Source organism: Cebidichthys violaceus, unplaced genomic scaffold, assembly GCF_023349555.1.
Source record: "Cebidichthys violaceus isolate CVI_PGR_0920_01 unplaced genomic scaffold, fCebVio1.0.p SCAF_3, whole genome shotgun sequence".
In the NCBI taxonomy this organism is placed as follows: Eukaryota; Metazoa; Chordata; class Actinopteri; order Perciformes; family Stichaeidae; genus Cebidichthys; species Cebidichthys violaceus.
In genome coordinates, this window is record NW_027176483.1 from 11,943,076 (window position 1) to 11,960,545 (window position 17,470).

At 41.4% G+C, this 17,470-nt stretch overlaps 1 protein-coding gene across 1 annotated transcript in view; it reads left to right on the forward strand.

The window, feature by feature from the left end:
* Window positions 1-1,306: 1,306 nt before the first annotated feature.
* The window catches only part of hgfb (hepatocyte growth factor b), an 18,335-nt gene continuing 2,171 nt past the window's right edge, over window positions 1,307-17,470 (forward strand). Inside the window, exons 1-16 of the mRNA XM_068723576.1 lie at window positions 1,307-1,434; window positions 2,789-2,948; window positions 3,168-3,280; window positions 3,893-4,007; window positions 5,759-5,907; window positions 7,357-7,477; window positions 8,567-8,685; window positions 11,050-11,215; window positions 11,318-11,451; window positions 13,132-13,225; window positions 14,436-14,566; window positions 15,421-15,450; window positions 15,996-16,101; window positions 16,494-16,568; window positions 16,807-16,956; window positions 17,057-17,163. Coding sequence (XP_068579677.1) covers window positions 1,386-1,434; window positions 2,789-2,948; window positions 3,168-3,280; window positions 3,893-4,007; window positions 5,759-5,907; window positions 7,357-7,477; window positions 8,567-8,685; window positions 11,050-11,215; window positions 11,318-11,451; window positions 13,132-13,225; window positions 14,436-14,566; window positions 15,421-15,450; window positions 15,996-16,101; window positions 16,494-16,568; window positions 16,807-16,956; window positions 17,057-17,163 — 1,819 coding nt within the window. The 5' untranslated portion in view covers window positions 1,307-1,385. The remainder of the gene's footprint in view (window positions 1,435-2,788; window positions 2,949-3,167; window positions 3,281-3,892; window positions 4,008-5,758; window positions 5,908-7,356; window positions 7,478-8,566; window positions 8,686-11,049; window positions 11,216-11,317; window positions 11,452-13,131; window positions 13,226-14,435; window positions 14,567-15,420; window positions 15,451-15,995; window positions 16,102-16,493; window positions 16,569-16,806; window positions 16,957-17,056; window positions 17,164-17,470) is intronic.

Genomic DNA, 17,470 nt, shown 5'->3' on the forward strand with positions numbered 1-17,470 from the left:
ACCCACTGGATTTTTGCTCGGAGAGTCAGTAATGAGATTGTGGTGATGGGGGCTCAAACTAGCTCAATCTGCTGCTCGTTATGTGTGAGCATGCGTGTTTGTGAATGTGAAGAAAGAGAGTCTGAATGCATGCTTGCATGCAAGAGACAGTGTGTGTGGTTGCATTGCATGTGTATGTGCGTAACTGAAGGTAGGGAGAGAGAGAGTGAGAGAAAAGAGACTTGTGCTCTGCTCCAGTGAAAGTATCTGACTCATGCTGATGTTTATTATTGTGTATGACTCTGTGGTCCTCTCAGGAAGCTGCAGGAGCATTACTCATTGAACCAGAGAGAAGATGGAGATTGAGTCCTCCCTCTACATATTAATCTATCTATTCCTCTGTTTAAAGAAAATACTGTGAATCCCCACGATACTATAACTTTCATTCTGCGGCGGGATAACTAATATGTGTTTTCTATTTACTGTGCACCACATCGGACTGTCACTGGAGGACAGGAGCGCTGCTTTGTGACTGCCGCATCAGAGATGTTTAGAGAAAACGCTAAGGCCAGCTAAGTGTCACATCTCCTATCTTATGCTGTCATCGCTGGAAATAGAGATGACACTCAGGAGATGGATCGGGATGTCTTGTCCTCATCCACCCCCCGCCAGTAACTTCACTTCTTATCTGACAAAGGGGGGAAGGAGGAAAGTAGCATAAACAACCCCGCACACACTCCCCCTCCTCTTTTACATCCCTATTGAATTCCCTGGTGCTGACAAGTGCCTGCCAATATCTGTTTTATTGTGTACACTGAGCTGCTGGGTGATCTGTGGGGGGGGATACAAGACAATGATTGAGTGGGATGCTGCTGTCTGACAGAGAAGGATTAACCTATTGAATAAATACAATTATTATTATATTATTCCTACAATATTTCCACAGAGGTTTATAGTGTGCCTCTGTCAGAGCTACAATCTGCTTATATTTTCTTCTTATAAAGGAGGTCTTGTTTATTGGGCAATTGAGTCAGAACATAATGGTAAAATAATAGCCTGATGACATACAATTACAGACAATATTACAAAGATCTGCACTGATAAGGATGGAAAGAAAGGAAGGACAATTGGCATATGCATCACTGTTAATGAAGCTTTGGTTATATGTGACATTCAGGCCAATGAAGAACACTTTATTGAAAAGAGAAAGAGAGAAAGAAAGGGCGAGAGAGATAAAGTCATACACACGCACGGGGAGGGAGGGAGGGAGCGGGGCGAGGAACTACTTAGAGAGGAGACGCATCATCTGTGCAGTTGTGGAAGCAACATCTCCTAGTTGCAATCCGACAGCACAGCGAGCAGCATTTCCCCATTTGTCTCGGAAACTGTCGTTCTGTGACCCTGCGATGTGGATTTACAAGCTCATTTTCGGACTCTTCGTCATTTCTTGTTCTGGTAAGATTGAATAAAACCATTTTGCTCCATATCGTCTTCCACTGGGCTGGAGCTGGTGTCACAACACTGCGCGCCGTGCGAAAATGACACGAGTTAGGAAAGGCTTTATTAGTATAACTTTATTATGTTCTGTTGTATGGAGCATTCTATACAATCGCTTTCTACATATTTACAATGTATGGGGCAGTGCTTTGTTAACAAATATTTATATTAGTTATTTGTCCGATCTAATTCTAAAAAGAAAGTGCAGTTTAAGTGGTTCGTAGTCATCATGTGAACATTTCTTAAATTGTCTTTTCCTGGAATAAATACGAACACGATGCTTTTATCTGTACTAACGATCTAGCAGTGTCTTTTTCTTTTTCGTCCGTACCAGAGCGCATTACACCGCATAAGGACGCATTTTAAGACGAACTGAATGGATCGCGAAACGAGATAAACACACTCTAAGATAAAGGAATAGATGCAGCCCCCTGTACCACAAAATCATACTTTGAAAATTAAAATGAGTGCTTCAGGCATCCTGTAGTTCCAACGGAGTGCGGTTTTGCAGCTCGTTGCTCGGTGAGCACAAGTTGAGGATCAGACAAACACGATGACTCCGGTCTTCTGCGATCCTCAGGTTGCTCACCACATCCCCAAACACCCAAATGACCTACTGAATCTGAAACACCCGCTCTGATGTGTATGTTGTTTACATGATAGGCCCTGCGCGATTCCAAGAATCCACAGATTTTCAGGCACCTTTCCATCAGAAACACCACATGATTAAGTTTTTTTTCTGTGTTGGGAAAAGCTCTTGAATCGATTGAAGTCCATAAAGAAGTGCATAAAGACAGAGGGTTGAGATTTGTTTGTCTAAATGTAAATTCTAGAGAACCTGTTAACAACTGAGGCACCATGAATTACTGATTCCCTTCATTAGTTTCATTGGGAGCAGTAATACATGACAACGCATCCTATTAAGTCTTGTAGATGAATAACAGTTAAAGCAGACTAATTCACATATTGTATGCTGTTGCACAATGTTCTCAGTCTACCTGCTCATTAGCAGATTATCCACACTGCCTCGCAGACCACAGAGAGGGGTTTGCTAGTGTGTGTGTGTGTGTGTGTGTGTGTGCATGTACATTTATTATTTATTTATTTTAATCAATAACCTCAATAATAATAAACTTTGTTTACCTTACAGGTAAAATGCAATTCAATGTTTTGTATATGCCATACATAATAAATTACTACAGAAAAAAAGTTAATTAGCAAACTATAATTATTGTCATCAGATAGCCCTTGTGGCAGCCTCGCTGTAAATACTGCTGAATGGTCATGGACATGTTATGTAATTGTGTATCAGAGGGCAAACGAAATGCACTCCAGGACTACCAGAAGACTGATGGTATACGACTGGTTGTTGTGTCTCCTGATTCCTCTCCCCTGACCAAAAGCAAGAAGCTGAGCATGGCAAAGTGTGCCAAAGCCTGCAGTCGCAACAGACGACTTCCTTTCAGCTGCAGGTATGTTTGCTGTTATTGCTTCAACCTTTAAACTGCAGGGTGTTTTTTTGTAACATGGTAAAGTAAGTCTCCCACACTGTGGATGAATGGCTGTCAATACACAGTGATGGACTTTGTCTGTCTTGTTTAGCAGGCCTCCTAGCTGCTAATCATATTCATGCATAATTCACTCTTCCCCTTTTTCTCTGTTCTTCCTTTCCTTTCCTCCTTATTCTCCAGAGCATTCCTCTATGATCATAACAACAGGAAATGCCAGTGGCTGTCGTTTGACAGGAACTCACCAGGAGCTCAGAGCCAACAGGACTTCAACTACCAACTGTATCAAAAGAAAGGTGCCCTCTACTGTTCCAACTTTTTTCTTCACCAGCTGACTGGTGTTTGCCCCCCCCCCCGTCACCTTTTTCTTAAAAAAACATTGCTACATAGTCTCACTTCCAATCAGCAGAAACGCTTCAGTCTATTCCCTGATGATTTAATATATGCAAAGAATTGTATAACTCTATAAATACCTATTTAGAGAGTGATTATTTGTTTTGATGCATCCCTAAGGAGCAAGTGAGGGAAGGGCAAGACGCATTGTCCTGTTTATTGTGTGGCAGCACATTATGGTTCATTTTCTGTCATTAAGTTTGCGTAAACGATGGATACCCCCATCTCACTTGAGTCTGACTGACCACAACAGTGAACATGCAAGCTGTGTAAGCTATTTTACTGGATCCAAATGTTTTGCACAAGATTAGGAAAACAGATTGATCTTTTGGCATTATCCCGTCCTTGTTAAGCTCAGCATTATAGCTGAACATCTCCTTCTGTCTGTTTTCTTCATCATCCATACTGGCTCTGTGTACACAACACTCAGGTTGTTGGCTCATCCCACTTACTCGCTGGCTTTTGCTGTCATCTCGTCTCTCTGCTGCTATCTCTCCTCATCCTCTCTCTTTCAGACTATGTGAGGGAGTGCATTGTGGGTACAGGGGGGAGCTACAGGGGGCGGAGGTCAGTGACAGTGAGCGGGATCCTGTGCCAGGCCTGGGCTTCTCCTATTCCTCATGAACACAAGTAAGAATCTGATTTACTTTATACCACAATATTAAACAAAGTAGTGTTGAAGCTGCTTCTTATGGTTAGTGTCGGCCTGTTAGTGATACAATTAGCTAGTAGCTAGGGGCTAGTCTGTGTGTGTGTATATGAGTATGACATATTAGGGGTTGATTAGGCTCCTGAGAGCAGTCATTCATCAGAACTGACCTCATTGTAACACTTTACACAGTCACAGATCATTTCCTGCTGCGTCCCTACTGTTTATCTAGGTGTGTGTGTGTGTGTGTGTGTGTGTGTGTGTGTGTGTGTGTGTGTGTGTGTGTGTGTATGTGTGTGTGTATTTTACTGGGATTATGATGATATCTAATATGCAGCCTTTGATTAAATTGAAGGTACATCCCTCCGCTAAATTCACAGATTAAGCTCATTTTTCAATACGCAGGCATACTTTCTGATGCAGGGTAGCTCCCAGTTGAAAAAAAGAGCCAATTAAGTGGAGTTTAATTAACTTTCATAATCCTTTAGAAAGCATTGCATCCTTTGTCTTTAAATTAGCACTGATCTTTAGTAATTGCCCGGTAAGCAACACGATAACTGCATTCATCCTATAAAAAATGTTTAAGTATTTAGTCTCATATTGAATCTACTTTAGGTGTGGTGTATCTTTGGTGGAAAACAAATGCTGTTATTCTTTCTGAGACATGACACAAATGACATGCAGTATGTTATCTTTGTCATCATCTTTGTTAATATTAGAAAGACAGCAATATTTTGTGTGAAGGGAGGACAATGAATATTCCAGTACAGTAAGGACAAAGTTTATCACTTGCCAATATTAATAACCATCAGAGAACCTCAGAAATGACACATACAGTACATTTCATCTTAGATCTTTATTTTCTTTGAACCACATGCTAGCTCCTTCCTTCTCCACTCCCCTCTTCTCAGAGGTATTAAATGACTTTGAAAGGCTTTGTAGTGAGATGTTGCTGCAGCAGATGAATCAAAGAGGGCAGTGTGCGTTTGTACCTCCAGTGAACCTGCTTTATCAGACTGCTGTTAATGTCTCTCTAGATCAGGTAATTAAACCCAGGCGCTTTGTATGTTTTATCAGTCTGCTTACAGGCATGGGAAACTCTGACACACACACACACACACACAGAACAAATTGCATTTTTATCCATGAAAGGTTTCTCCTCTTTTTGGATTCCCTAGAAAAGGCCCTCTCGTTTCTGTACCTGTCATTACCCACTCCACTGAAAGACTAGTTCAAAACTTTATCTTTTCATCATTATGTGGAAAAACACAGCTTGACTCAAAGACTACACTATGTCCGTCATTGCAACTGGTGACTGCAGCCATGTGCTAGCCTGATGTAGAAGGTATGAGTCATTTGTCAGTCTGTTTACACTATATTCAGAACCAGCCTCATGGAAAACTAACATTGCTTCTACATATTAATGTGTTTTCTCTCATTAATACCATCATGTCATCGACGGTTTGACCCTTTAGCGTTGCCATCAATTACTTTTACACTTGTTAATTTCCACATGTTTACAAGGCAGGTTTCAGCCATCAGAGTTAAGCAGCAGCTCCCTCTTAAATGAGCAGATGATTCGTCATTCTGTTAGAGATGTATAAAAAGAGAACAGACACTGTGACCTTGGGTGTTTTTCAAAATCAAGTTGCTCTGCATGCCAGCTGTATTTTTTGGCGACCAGTCTTGGTACATCTAACTGTTTATGTAACTGCTGCTCTGCTCCTGACAGATTCATGTCTAAGAGATTCAGGAAGAAGGACCTCAGAGAAAACTACTGTCGCAACCCAGACAACTCCACCGTCGGCCCATGGTGCTTTACCACTGACCCACGACCACAGCTCAGACACCAGGAGTGTGGCATACCACAGTGTTCACAGGGTAGGCTACACACACACACACACACACACACACACACACACACACACACACACACACACACACACACACACACACACACACACAAAATATGTCTGTAAGTATCTGGGCAGACATTTATCTTATAATAATGTCCATTCCACATTGCAAATTGCTGCACCAATTCGGGCTTGATAGTCTGAAATGAGCTGCAGCAAATTAGGCAATCACATAGTGCTTTGGACTAAGCAACGCTGGCTCTAACTGTGCTCAACTCTACATCTCTGTGTGTATATGTGTGTGGGACACAACTTTTTTTTTATTTGCGTAGGCTAACTGCAGCCGTTTCCAGGTGTGTGGCTCAGTTTATGCTGTCCTCTCTCATTCCATCAGGTTCAGGTTTTGTAAATGGTTTGAACCTAAAGAGGCCGGGGCTGGAATGTTAGAGGATATTAATCCCCTGTCGTCTTCTATGGATAACTTGTTTGCTACTTTATCCATCCCTGTAGCACACGTAGAAGGTAACTGCTGAGCTTGAGTTATGAGTAAGTATAAGAAAAACCTGATAGAAAAACACTTTCCCATTGGTGTTTCAGCCACAGTATTACAGGCATTGATGTCTCCCTGAAGAAAGGACGATAATGACCTCTGTTATCTAATCCCTGGGGATTCATGCTGTCAGAGGGGTTGTTTCCTCTGCATGTATGACACTGGATCACCTTAATGAGGAACCAGGCGATAAGACAGGATGGGAATCCTTCTTGCTCTCCAACTCACATATGGTGTCCCACTGGGTTATCACAAGTTGTACAACAGAGATAACAGCTTTTTATTTTGATAGAGCGCCTGCGTTCATTCAGAAGAAAATGACTGGAAATGGTTCACCAGAAATTAGTTGGTCATAATAGGAAACATGCACACGGACACGCAAACATGGTGTGCGCAAACGCACATACACACGCAGCCAGTGGTATTAAATGTGCTCTGTCATGGCAGCAGTGGACTCATAAACATCTGTTTCTAATCTGCAAGCTCTCTGTTGTTTACACTAGACAGTGTGTACTAGTCACCATGCAAAACACGGTTCCTTCTCTACATCCAAGAGATCATTGCCGTCATTAGTGGAAGACACAATAAGTGCATCCATACATTAAGTGTATCTGTATAATGTCTTAACTTAAAGGAGATCTATCACCTACTTATGGAGGGTTTTATTGCAAAAATGTTGCATTACCATTTTAGGGCAGAAAATCATGACCTAATATGTATTACATTGGATAATCCACAATGTCCAAGTTTATTGCTTTGTCAACCCATAGATATACTACTTAAAGTGATTTATAAATTTTCATTCTGTGCTCTCAATTTATTTGGGAGGTTCTCTTTTTTGTTAAGTGAATTTTTGGTAGTTTGATTCTGTGTTTCTCTAAGCTATTGCTCTGTGTTTGTGGGTGTGTGTGCATGTGTGCGTAGTTGAGTGTATGAACTGTAATGGGGAAGATTACAGAGGACCCATGGACCACACAGAAAGTGGAAAGGAATGCCAGCGCTGGGACCTGGATGATCCACACAAACACTTGTACCACCCCAAAAGGTAATTCACACACACACACACACACACACACACACACACACACACACACACACACACACACACACGTGATGCATCTGCATCACTCAGCATGACATTCAATTGTGCATGCTCAATCACACTTAAGTTCACACATATGGATATATATAATTTAATAGCAAAAAGTTTGATGAGAATACTTTATGTAATAGTATGTTCACACAATAATTTCCTGAGGTCATGCTGCACTAGCTCTAAAGTGATTTGGAGTCAGCCATTGTGCATTTCCCTGAAGGAATGCCATCAAAATCCAGTGTGTTATTTTATGTTTTTAGCAGCACTATGCTGGGAAAACTCTTAGTTCTCACTTAATTGGCCCAAATTCCTTTAAGCTCTCCTTTCAGCCATGAGATAGACTTATAGCTATTTTAGGCAGGCCATATATTTTAGTCTCTATTATGATTCCTTACATGATGCTTGTTTGTGTATGTGCATGTCTGCTGTGTGCACGTGCCTCTGCGTCAAGAGAGTGCTCTAACTAGTCATATAGCAGGTGGTCTGGATTAGTAGGGACTCGTTAACACATCCTTAATCATCCCAGTGTTTGTGTAAATGAGGTCCCAGACTGCTCATAGCACTAATGCAATGAGAGGGTCCCACTGCCTGATACTGCATGCCTGGAGGCTGCAGGCTTGGAGGGATGTGGGACTTTGGGATGACTTACTGTAGAACACCTGTAGTGGTGCAGCCTATTATCTCCCTCACTCTCCTGAGCTCTGAACAGATTCACAGATGGATTCCTGGTACCATCCCAGTTATTAATGCTTCAATTATGTGCAAGAGGGAATTGGCTCTTTACTTCTACACTGTTCTCTTCTGGAATCAGAAGAAAAAAAGAAATGCGATTTTCTTCTCAGGCACTTCTGGGCTTTAAGAAATGTGACAATTAGTGTTTTGTATCACTATAACTTTATAACACTATAACTATAACAAGTAAAAGAGTTGGGCTAAGGATTGTGCAACAGTGTGATCGTTGTTTAGTGCAATGTTTTTCACTCATATCTCACATTTTGTCTGTACAATAAAGTTGTTACACTGCATGTTTTGCATTAGGTACCCTGACAAGGGCCTGGATGATAACTATTGTAGAAACCCAGACGGACGCCACAAACCCTGGTGCTTTACAACGGACCCAAACACACCCTGGGAGTACTGCAGCATCAAAGTTTGTGGTAAGCATGCATGTATGTTTGTTTGTGTGTGACTGAATGGCATGCATGTTAAGTGGAAGTCTATGCATGTCTGTGCATGGGTGTGTTTATGTTCTGTACAGGCCCATACAGTGTGACTGACGGCACCAGCATTTACAACTTCCTGTACCTTTCATTTTACCATTCCTTTCCCTCTCATTGGGTTAAGCTATGGAATACACGCACACACACACACACACACACACACACACACACACACACACACACACGCACTCAGTTCCCGTCTTTGGTTTGGCTCTGTTATGTCTTCTCTAATAGCCAGAATGTTTATTTTCCCCCTGCACCACTGCACTTCTGTTTATTGTTCTATGCCAGCTCTTATGTGTGGTGGTCAAACTGCACTGGGCTCAGTTACTGCTCCACATTAACCTCCTGTTACACATGCAGACACAACACCAGGGTCACACATACTACAAGCAGACCACTTTCATTACACCTCATACGCTTAGTGTAAGCAGTGTGATTGATGTGTAAGAGCTAGGTGTATGTGTCACGCCTTTGTGTTTTGGTTGTCTATACTTAGCAGTGCATCATGCTCTTAGTTGACCTATAATCAGTGACGAGTCACTGAGACAGCCACTGTGGTCCTCAAGAACATAAAACAGAGAGAGCCCTAGTGTTATTGTTGGGTTCAACTTCTTTCTCCGGGGTCTGTGACTGGCCTGTTTGCCTGCTAAAATCATCAGCAGTCCTGGCACCGTGTTTACTAGATGGCACTCCTCCATGTTGACCCAGTGATTCACTATTCCCCTCTTCTTTTCCCCCCTAGAAAAATTGTCTCCCCCGCCTGCTCTCTCTCTCTCTCTCTCTCTCTCTCTCTCTCTCTCTCTCTCTCTCTCTCTCTCTCTCTCTCTCTCTCTCTCTCTCTGATATGGGATTTTGTTGGGAACAGACCAAGTTTACGACTCAGTTAGTCTTAATCAAAACAAGGCAGAGAGGAGAGAGACAAAGTGTTCTTTTGTCAAGGCCTGCTCTTTTGTTTACTGTCGCAACTAGTGCATATCTATTTTTAGACATATTGTATGGACAGAAAATGTCTGTTTTAGAGTCTTGAAGATCTGCAGCTTTGCACATTGTTGGATACAATCACGCACAACGTGCAGGCTAATGAACTGGTGTAACTTGTGCGTAATGAGCAGCCCTTCTATAAAGAAAAGTAGAGCAGATAAGATCCCCTGCCATGTTTTTCCAATTCTGTCCATATCAGCCTCATTACACTGTGGGTCCCCTAAATCCGTAGAGTCAGCTGTTCTGGGGAAAGCAGGTGGCCAAGATATTGAGGCTATTTAGTCATTCATCATATAAAAAGTCTTGTCACACTAAGTGTGCTGGATAGTTTTTTGTAATTGTTCTTACATGTACAACAATAACATATTTTTAACCAGATAATGGGAAGTATCTCATGTAACTTTCATTTAAACACTGTAAGACCCAAGGGTGCAGACACAGTAGGATTGTTTAGCCAATTGATTTGGGTATCACTCCTGATCAGAGCAAATTGTCTGGACTGTTTCATGTTAACAGTTTGGAGATAAAATCCATTGTGTGATTATTTTGTTTTATATGACCAGAGTTGAGAGCTCTAGATCACTTGTATGAGTGTGAGAATTAATAATAGAAGGCAAATGGAAAATGTGTAGTGTGCCATGAGTGTAATGTAGTGTTATTATTCTATGATATATAGTTAGGTTCATCAAGGTTTCATTGAAGTGCCACAGTTCATCTGAAGTTTACCTCCAACTCTCTCTGCAGTTCAAAGTCTCCCACATCTCTCCATCCGCCATTCAAAACAAATTTGGCATTTATCCACATCTTTGCCTTTTCAGTGCAAATCGCAGCAATTAACACGCCAAAATATCTTTATTAAATGTCTTTTTCTGTTTTGGTACAATCACATGTAAACATTTGTGCTGACATGGAATTACACAAATGTAATCATTAGCTAACCATTGTTTAGTGTTGTTTTCTGCATTTATCTGTGTTTTTATTCTGTATTTCAAAGGTCATTAAGTAAAAAAGGGCGGCATGCGAAGCAAATGTAGATGTTTTTTTGGGGTTATATTGAAACACATTTCATGTTTCAGCTATAAAACAACATGATCGAGTGTCATTACTATTATACTTGTTTTTTTTTATTACCCTAGAAAACCTGTGTATACTTGGGTTGTTAGAAAAAGGCTGAATAACTATGTCGAGACCTTAATCAAACTATTTTCTATATGCAGGTATTGACGTTCATTCAAATAATTTGAGTAAATACAAACATGCTTTATGTTACCTTTACCAAAGTCACCCACCCCTTAATATATTTTTGCTATTTCACAGAAACGTCTCCAAAAAGTAATGTGGTGGAAACAACCGAGTGTTACCAGGGCAGAGGAGAGGGATATCGGGGGACAGTAGACGTGATGCCCACCGGGCTTATCTGCCAACGCTGGGACTGTCAGTACCCCCATAACCACACATTCATACCTCAAGCCTACCCCTGCAAGTGAGTCAGAATCTCACATAAGACAGCCATCCACTCACTTACCCACCTGCATGCTCTTATATCCAAGCAGATTACAGAATGACTTTATCGTTTTTTTTCCAGAGACTTGAGAGAAAACTACTGTCGGAATCCAGATGGCCAAGAATTCCCATGGTGCTTCACTACGGACCCAAGAGTCCGCACAATGTTCTGCACCAACATCCCGCAGTGCGGCACCCAAAACAAGCCCATCATTGGTGAGAGACTTTATTTTACACCCAAAACAGCAAGGAGAAAGCAGATTTTTACTGCATCCCAAGCAGAGAATTAGTCTATATTTTTACATTTTGTGAACGAGTTCACATGAGACCCTGTAACCACACATAATGGCTTGTAACCACGTATTCTCTGTCCCAGTGGAGTACTGTAGCCCTATAGAACTGTGGGAAGGACTGACCACCTAGTCTCACATAAACGAACTCTGACAGCAGCTCAGGATCGTCAGGTCTCACTGGACAGTGAAAGATGGAGTGGAAGGATTAGTGCTGGATGGGAGTTTTTCTGGGATAGCAAGAGATTTGGAAGTAAAAGATGTAGATCTAAGACTGAGTACACAAATGCAAATGTCCCTAGGGATCTTAGGGACATGTCTTTGAGAGTATGTAGCCTTGCAATGGGATTACAAACCCCCTCTGAGGTTGTATTGTGGTCTACTCTGGAGGTTTGAATACGTTCCCATAAATAAATGAGATGCAGGGTGACTGAAAAACTTATTTATGGCCCGTATTTTTGTAAGGCATCATTGTGGACGACTTCTTTGTGTTCCCAGCCCAGTGTGTTCTAGATCCAATGACAACCACATTAGCTCAGAAACTAAGGGTTGTTTTTATTCTTCTGCGCATAACACTTTTTTTCATAGTTTGTAGTACTGTACAACAATACTGTATAGCAAAAATGTACAAAAACATGTATTGTAGAGTACTGCCTGTTGTGTATCTTTTTAAGATCTGCGACAGGCGTGACTGGAGGCATTATGTTTTAGGTTCGTCCATCCAGTCCATTCTCGTGAATGCAACATCTCAGGAACGCCTTATGGGAATTTCTTCAGATTTGGCAGAAACGCCCTTTTAAGGTCTTTCTCCATACTAGTTTGTACATCCTCGATTCCTTTACTCATCTTCTCTCCTTGCTTCTTAGTCCCTCCCGCGTGCGATGGGAGTTGAGGAGGCGAGGGAGAGACATGAGGAGAAAGGAGTCGAGGCAACAGGCATTTAACAGATGAGACATCCTTGCCTTGAAGCCGTCATTTTAAAGTGAAGTCAATTAAATATGAGTTGTGGCACACCTGCATCAGCTGTCCAGTGTGTTATTATACCTCTGTATTTTATGATCTCAGATGAGCATAACGGTTTTCATGACAACTTGTATATTTACTTTTATTTCAATTCACAACATGATGAATATACAGATGTCCTAAATGTTTATTTAACACACACACATTTATATGTTATAGCTTTTATACATTTTATTGTGTGAAGCACTACAAATGTTTGTATAAAAAGTGCTGTACAAATAAAGAGTGACATATATTTTATATATGATTGAGTGATATGTATCGTGTGCAGAAAAGACTGCGTAAAGGATACTCCTCTGTTTTGTCGCATATAGTTCCTCTGGCAAGTGTCCTTGCTCTTCGCTCCTCAAGATGCATTTTAGGACTTGGACTCAAAGTTGAACTGATTAGATTTTGTTGGTCAGACCTCACTAAACAGCATAACTGAAGAATGAATATGCTAATTTTGACAATTTTACACAAACGACTAATTGGACAAAAGGGTGAAGTGATAACAGTTTGGATAGAGATGTATGTATACTGCAACTTGACTGGTTGGCGGAAGCATTGTCTCAGTTTATTTCTTTTTTTTGTCCAAATCCAGACTGCTATGAAGGCTTTGGGGAGAATTACCAAGGAGAGCAGTCAAGGACGAGATCAAACCTTCCCTGTACTCCCTGGAGAGACCACAGCAACAGGTCAGCCGACTGGATCCCTGCTTCTTTCTAACCTAATAACTTTTCCAAACCCCTTCTATGATGTACAAAACAGACCTGCACCATCAATCAGCCAAGTGCCTCTGCCTAAAATAGACATCAAGACACAGCTCCAGTACATGTAACCCATGAGAGAGAGTCTAACACACTATAGAAGTTATTTAAATGCGCAATGGGATCAAAGGAAATCACTGATAATAAGCAATTCATGTTTCAGTAGAAAGAGTTATTTAGCTCTTTGTGATACAAGCTTATCCACATCAGCCTCAATGTGCATGAAAATGTGTCTGTGTTTTTGAAATCATGTCTGGGAACCTGAGACGTGGTGGTTAGTGCAGGAGGCGCCCTATTATTGACCTCTATTACATCTTATTGTTGTTGTTAGCGGATCAAGTCAGGCCTCTTGTTCCTCAGAGGGGAAAACGGCTCCTGCGGGTGCCGTGTCTAGCCTCTCCAGCATCTTCTAATGGCTAGAGAAGTGTTTCCCTGAAGATGACCTAACTTAGCAGGAATGACGCCGAGTGATAACTTGGCTGGGGGGATACTCACTTCACTCCTCACCTTTGACCCCAAACCCCTCCTTTGTAGGAACACTTCAAAGCCAATCAGCTCCACCGCTTGGCTCCTGCCCAGGGGTCAAAAGTCGGGGTTAGGGAGACACACAGAGAGCTGGCTGTTATGCTAGCTGCTAGAAACACAACACACATTAGATTGCTGTGATTTGGTACCCAGCAGCCTTCTCCTATATGTCTCGTTTCTTTTACAATTCTCCACCTTATCGGTCAACAAATTCAGTGTGGGAAAGAGTTCAGTTTGTGGTTTTAAAATACTTATGAGAATACTCTCATGTGTGGGATATGTCTGCACAAGCTTGTATTAGATATGTAAGTGTAGGTGGGTGCATACTGTCTCAGTGAGTAATTCCTTTGCAAATGACCTCCTTATCTTGTCTAGAGGGACAGAGTTTATACAGCTGTGTATTTTGACTGTTCAGATCCTGTCTGGCAAAATTTGTTCAGCTTTTACTAATGGTTATAAATCACGAGCAAATCCTTTTTTGTTTCATCAACAGCCGGATTATCTGCTTAAAGGGGGAAAAAACTTCCTTTTGTTTTGATAATGGTCTTTTGGGCTTGCTGAATGTTGATGAAAGATAAGTTATTGGATCTTTTGTGTCTGTGTGTTTGTCCAGTGGCGAGAGGGGCATGCTGATGGCTGGCCTGGAGGGAAGCTACTGCAGAAACCCTGATAAAGACAAACATGGTCCCTGGTGTTACACCAACAACTCTGCCATTTCCTGGGACTACTGTAATGTAAAACCATGTGAGTGCATCAAGGGAGTGTGGATATTCCAGTCACACACAATCACACATAGTGACACACAGTCAGGGAAAACAATCTATGAGCCTGTGAAATATTTCATTCTTCTTGGTCCAAGAGAGAGCTAGTATAGGTTTGTTTGTACTGTGTCTGGTTGACTTACACACACATACTTTATTTGCATTGTGTAGATCTGTCTACAATCGCAGGTTAGTGTTGGTCAGAGGAGATTCACAACTCATCAGAAAAACGGGAATGGGCTCCTTCTAAGTATTCCCACATGGACCAAGAGCCAGACCCATCGTGTGTGTGTGTGTGTGTGTGTGTGTGTGTGTGTGTGTGTGTGTGTGTGTGTGTGTGTGTGTGTGAGTGTGTGTGTGTGTACGCACATGTGCCTGCGTGTGTGCGTGCGCGTAATGCTTCTGTGTTTAAGACATTTCAATATATTTTTTCTACTATTAGACATCTTTTTAAAGTTCCAGTAATGTTGCAAAGGTAATGCAATGCAGTGTCATGTAGACTGCATGAACATTCAAGAATAATGTAATGTTGACATCTAATTAGTGGATCCTTGATGTTTACTTTGATCGATAACACAACATAAGCTGGTTATGAGAGCATGTTTATTAAGTTTCAGACTGGTTAGCATAAATGGTAAATAGCTACAGCTTGCAACCACATACTGTGGTATGGTCTTTTAAGGCTTGTTACATTTAATTAAATCCTGATTGTGACATGACAGACAAACACTAGGGCCCTTGTGGACAGCGTGAAATGTACACCCCTGTGTGAGGTTGTCTCTTTTCTTGCATCAGTTAATACTCCCTGATCCCTTATTTGTCCGATACTTTCTGCAGGTGATGCTTCGCAGAACACCATTCCACTGGGTGAGTGTCTCCGTCTGCTCGTCTGTCTGTCTGTCTTTCTGTCTGTGTTTACGAGTGGCTCAGCTGCTGATCTGTATTTGATAGCCTCCAAGGCAAGTAGTGGTGTTTTCAGAACCCCGTGGAGTCCTTTTTATGTCCAGCTATTATAGTACGTAATTATGTTGTCATAGTGGCATCTGTTTCTGTGTATGTGTGTATGTGTTGGACTCATTTTGCTGCACATAATAACTCAAGAACAGAGGATGAACCCCTCAATCTCTTGACATATAGAGTTCAAATGACACCCATGTGCTATATGAACACATTCAATAATTACCTTAATTAATGGCCTCATCACAATGACTGGTTGTGTTTTATATATAATGATTATTATAGCGGATCATTAAGCAGCTCAAGTGCCTCTTGTTTTGGGACTGTGTAAACAGAATGTCACCATTAACTACAGTATGTATGTGCCTGTGAATGCATATACAGTATATGTCTTAAATTAAATGCATGGCATGAGGAATATCAAAATATTTGTGTGTGCGTCTCTGCTTTTCTAGGTGAGCTGTCCTCTGTGGGGTGTTTTGTCCATAAAAGAACCAGGATTGTGGGAGGAGGTCCGGTAGGCATATCAGACGGCAGCTGGATGGTCAGCATACAGAAAGGGTACAGCGGTGCATTTAATATTCCACACATTTTACTCTACCACTGATGAAGAACAGTTGAACATCCTGCTTTAACCCATCCTGAAGCATTTAGGAGCAGTTTTCATGTTTGTTTTCAGTGGAGGGTTAAAATGCTATTGTATTTACACTGTCATTTCTGCACTTCTACCTTTTCAAAGTTTTAGACGTGAAAGCCATTTTGTCACGTGGTTTTATGGACTAACATTATTGTTAGTTTTTCATTTCACTATTGTATGTCCCTCTCCTCAAACTATACATAATTGGGTAACAACCTTTGTGATTTCCCAACGTAGATTTTAACATTGACAGGACTAGTTTGTATATGGTATTTCACAGCTTTCCTTTGTCGTTTGTCTTTTGTGCTCTTTCCAGGTCGCAGCACTGGTGTGGGGGTTCACTAATACGAGAGGAGTGGGTACTCACTGACAGACAATGCTTCTCCTCATGGTAACTTAAATGTTCGCTTTCTGTTAATGCCATTTCTTTCCTTTTGCTTGAACCTTGAACTGTCGGAGCATTTTGCTTCTTTACCCTTTGTGTATTAAATGTAAGATGTATTTGTGTGGTTCATAATATGTATTCTCGCCTTCAAGCACAAGTATCTTACTAACTCTCTTCAGTTGCTACTGTCTTTCCAGACCAGTCTGAGAGAGTAATATATATGGAATATGAACTCTGTCTTCAGTGTTCCAGACGTCAGTGAGTATCGGGTGTGGCTGGGAGTCTCAGATATTCAAGAAGGCGCTCCTGACTGGTCCAAGAGACAGGAAGTGAACATAGCTCATGTGATATGTGGTCCTGAGGGCTCCAGTTTAGCCCTCATAAGGCTGTCTAAGTAAGTACCTTGAAAAATAATGTCAAAGATATATTGATATACTTTAAATTTGTGTGTGATGTTGAGCGTTGCACTTCCTGTGTTCATTAAATACGTCCAGGCCTGCCCTCCCTGCAGACAATGTCCATACACTTCAGCTACCCGTGGCAGGATGCTCAATCCCAGAAGGAACAATATGTAAAATGTATGGATGGGGGGAGACAAAAGGTACTGATATTTTATATTCTACATTCACTAAGGCTGTTGTATCGACTCCCCAGGTCTGCAATATATTGCATTTATATTCTCCTGCAACACTACTGGATTATTCTGAAGGTGCAAAAGTATATTGTAACACAGCCCTCTCTCAAATAATTGGTTACCGTATAGCTTAAGGTCAGGACTGCTTGTTGGGTGGCTTGATATACAAACGGGACCACAGAAGATTGATATTTTTAATAAAAGTTCAACTGTGCCATGAAATCTGTATAAACCATTCAGACTTCCCTCCCTGCTTTTGAAAATAGAAAATATG